The 1549-nt window shown below is 39.4% G+C and overlaps 1 protein-coding gene across 1 annotated transcript; it reads left to right on the plus strand.

Moving 5' to 3' along the window:
- Nucleotides 1-239: 239 nt before the first annotated feature.
- On the plus strand, nucleotides 240-651 carry LOC111728562 (cytochrome c oxidase subunit 7C, mitochondrial). The gene has a single exon (XM_023519285.1). It carries the CDS (start codon nucleotides 331-333, stop codon nucleotides 520-522), a length of 192 nt encoding a protein of 63 aa, XP_023375053.1. The 5' UTR covers nucleotides 240-330; the 3' UTR covers nucleotides 523-651.
- The last annotated feature ends 898 nt before the right edge of the window (nucleotides 652-1549 follow it).

Here is a 1549-nt window from a genome sequence, read left to right on the forward strand (position 1 = left end):
ACATGTAAAGTAAAAATATAAATTTAAAGATTTTAAAATGTATTGAAATGTTGGTTTTACATGTGAGAACGAGGGATTCACTCTCAATGATCTTCCTGTAATGATAAGCCGCTGGAAAACTGTAATACAAAATGTATGGTTTCCTGTACATTCTGATCATAGAGTTTATCATTAACAGCCAGTAATTATATCTAACTAAAGTTTATATTTAACAACTGCAATGCCTTTCGGTCCTTGCGGAACAAGGTCGGGAAAACAGGTCTGGGTGTGCTGCCGCCATTTCTACCGCCTTCGGTCTCTGCGCCTTTCGCAGAGCTCTCCAAAGGCGCCATGTTGGCACAGAGCGTCCGGAGGTTCACGACCTCTGTGGTCCGTAGGAGCCACTACGAGGAAGGCCCCGGGAAAAATTTGCCATTTTCGGTGGAAAATAAGTGGCGGTTACTAGCTATGATGACTTTGTACTTTGGATCTGGATTTGCTGCACCTTTCTTTATAGTAAGACACCAACTGCTTAAGAAGTAAAGATGTTTTCATGCATCCATTTAACAGATATGAAGAGCATTTTAAAAGGTGTATTCTGTTTGAAAAATGGATCAAACTCTTGAACTCAATAGCATACTGTTTGAGTTTGTAAATAAACTTAAGATGTGACTGCTAAAAAAAAAAAAAAAAAAAACAAAAAAAAACAACTGCAACTAGATTAAGTGACCATATATCTTAATACAAGCTTTTCGATGATGATAATGGTGAAATGGTGAAAAAGTAATTAATATTAAGTATTAACCTTATTTATATTTTAGCAAATCCAGATTTGTCCAGATAAAAGTTTTAGGACTGCCATCCCCAATCCCTGGGCCATGAACTTGTACTAGTCTGTGACCTGTTAGGAACCAGGCACATGGCAGGAGGTGAACTATGGGCAAGTGAGTGAAGCTTCTTCCTCTGGCATTTCTAGTCACTCCCCATCACTCACATCACCGCCTGAGCTCTGCTTCTCCTGTAGCTATGCAGCAGCATTAGATTCTCATGGATGCGTGACTCCTGCTGTAAACTCACTCAGCATGCAAACAATCTAGGTTGTGCACTTCTTGTGAGAATCTGATGCTCAACCCTCCCCACCCCGGTCTGTGGAAAAATTGTCTCTCATGAAACTGGTCCCTGGTGCCATTTATTTGCAACAAGGATAGAACTGGAGAATATTATGTTAAGTGAAATAAGTCAATTACAGAAAGACAAATCTCCCATGTTCTCACTCATCTATGGGAGCTCAAATATTACAAACAATTAATCTCATGGAGACAGAGTACAATGACAACATTCTTTTGATAAAGATTAATTTTTCTGGAGGATTATATCATGGTGGACTGCATTGACTTATTTGCACACTCTTGCTTGCTTAGGTGGTCCTCGTGACTCTCTTCCTCTATCAGGAAAGGTTGTCGCCAAAGTGCACAGTTTTTATAGCCTGTGCTAAATCATCAAAATTGGTATTACTAACCCCAGTGTTAAAATTTCTCAGTTCAGGTAAGTGGCATTGCTTGAACTACTG

The sequence above is a fragment of the Otolemur garnettii genome, unplaced genomic scaffold (assembly GCF_000181295.1).
Source record: "Otolemur garnettii isolate 467f Iridium unplaced genomic scaffold, OtoGar3 scaffold00169, whole genome shotgun sequence".
NCBI lineage: Eukaryota > Metazoa > Chordata > Mammalia > Primates > Galagidae > Otolemur > Otolemur garnettii.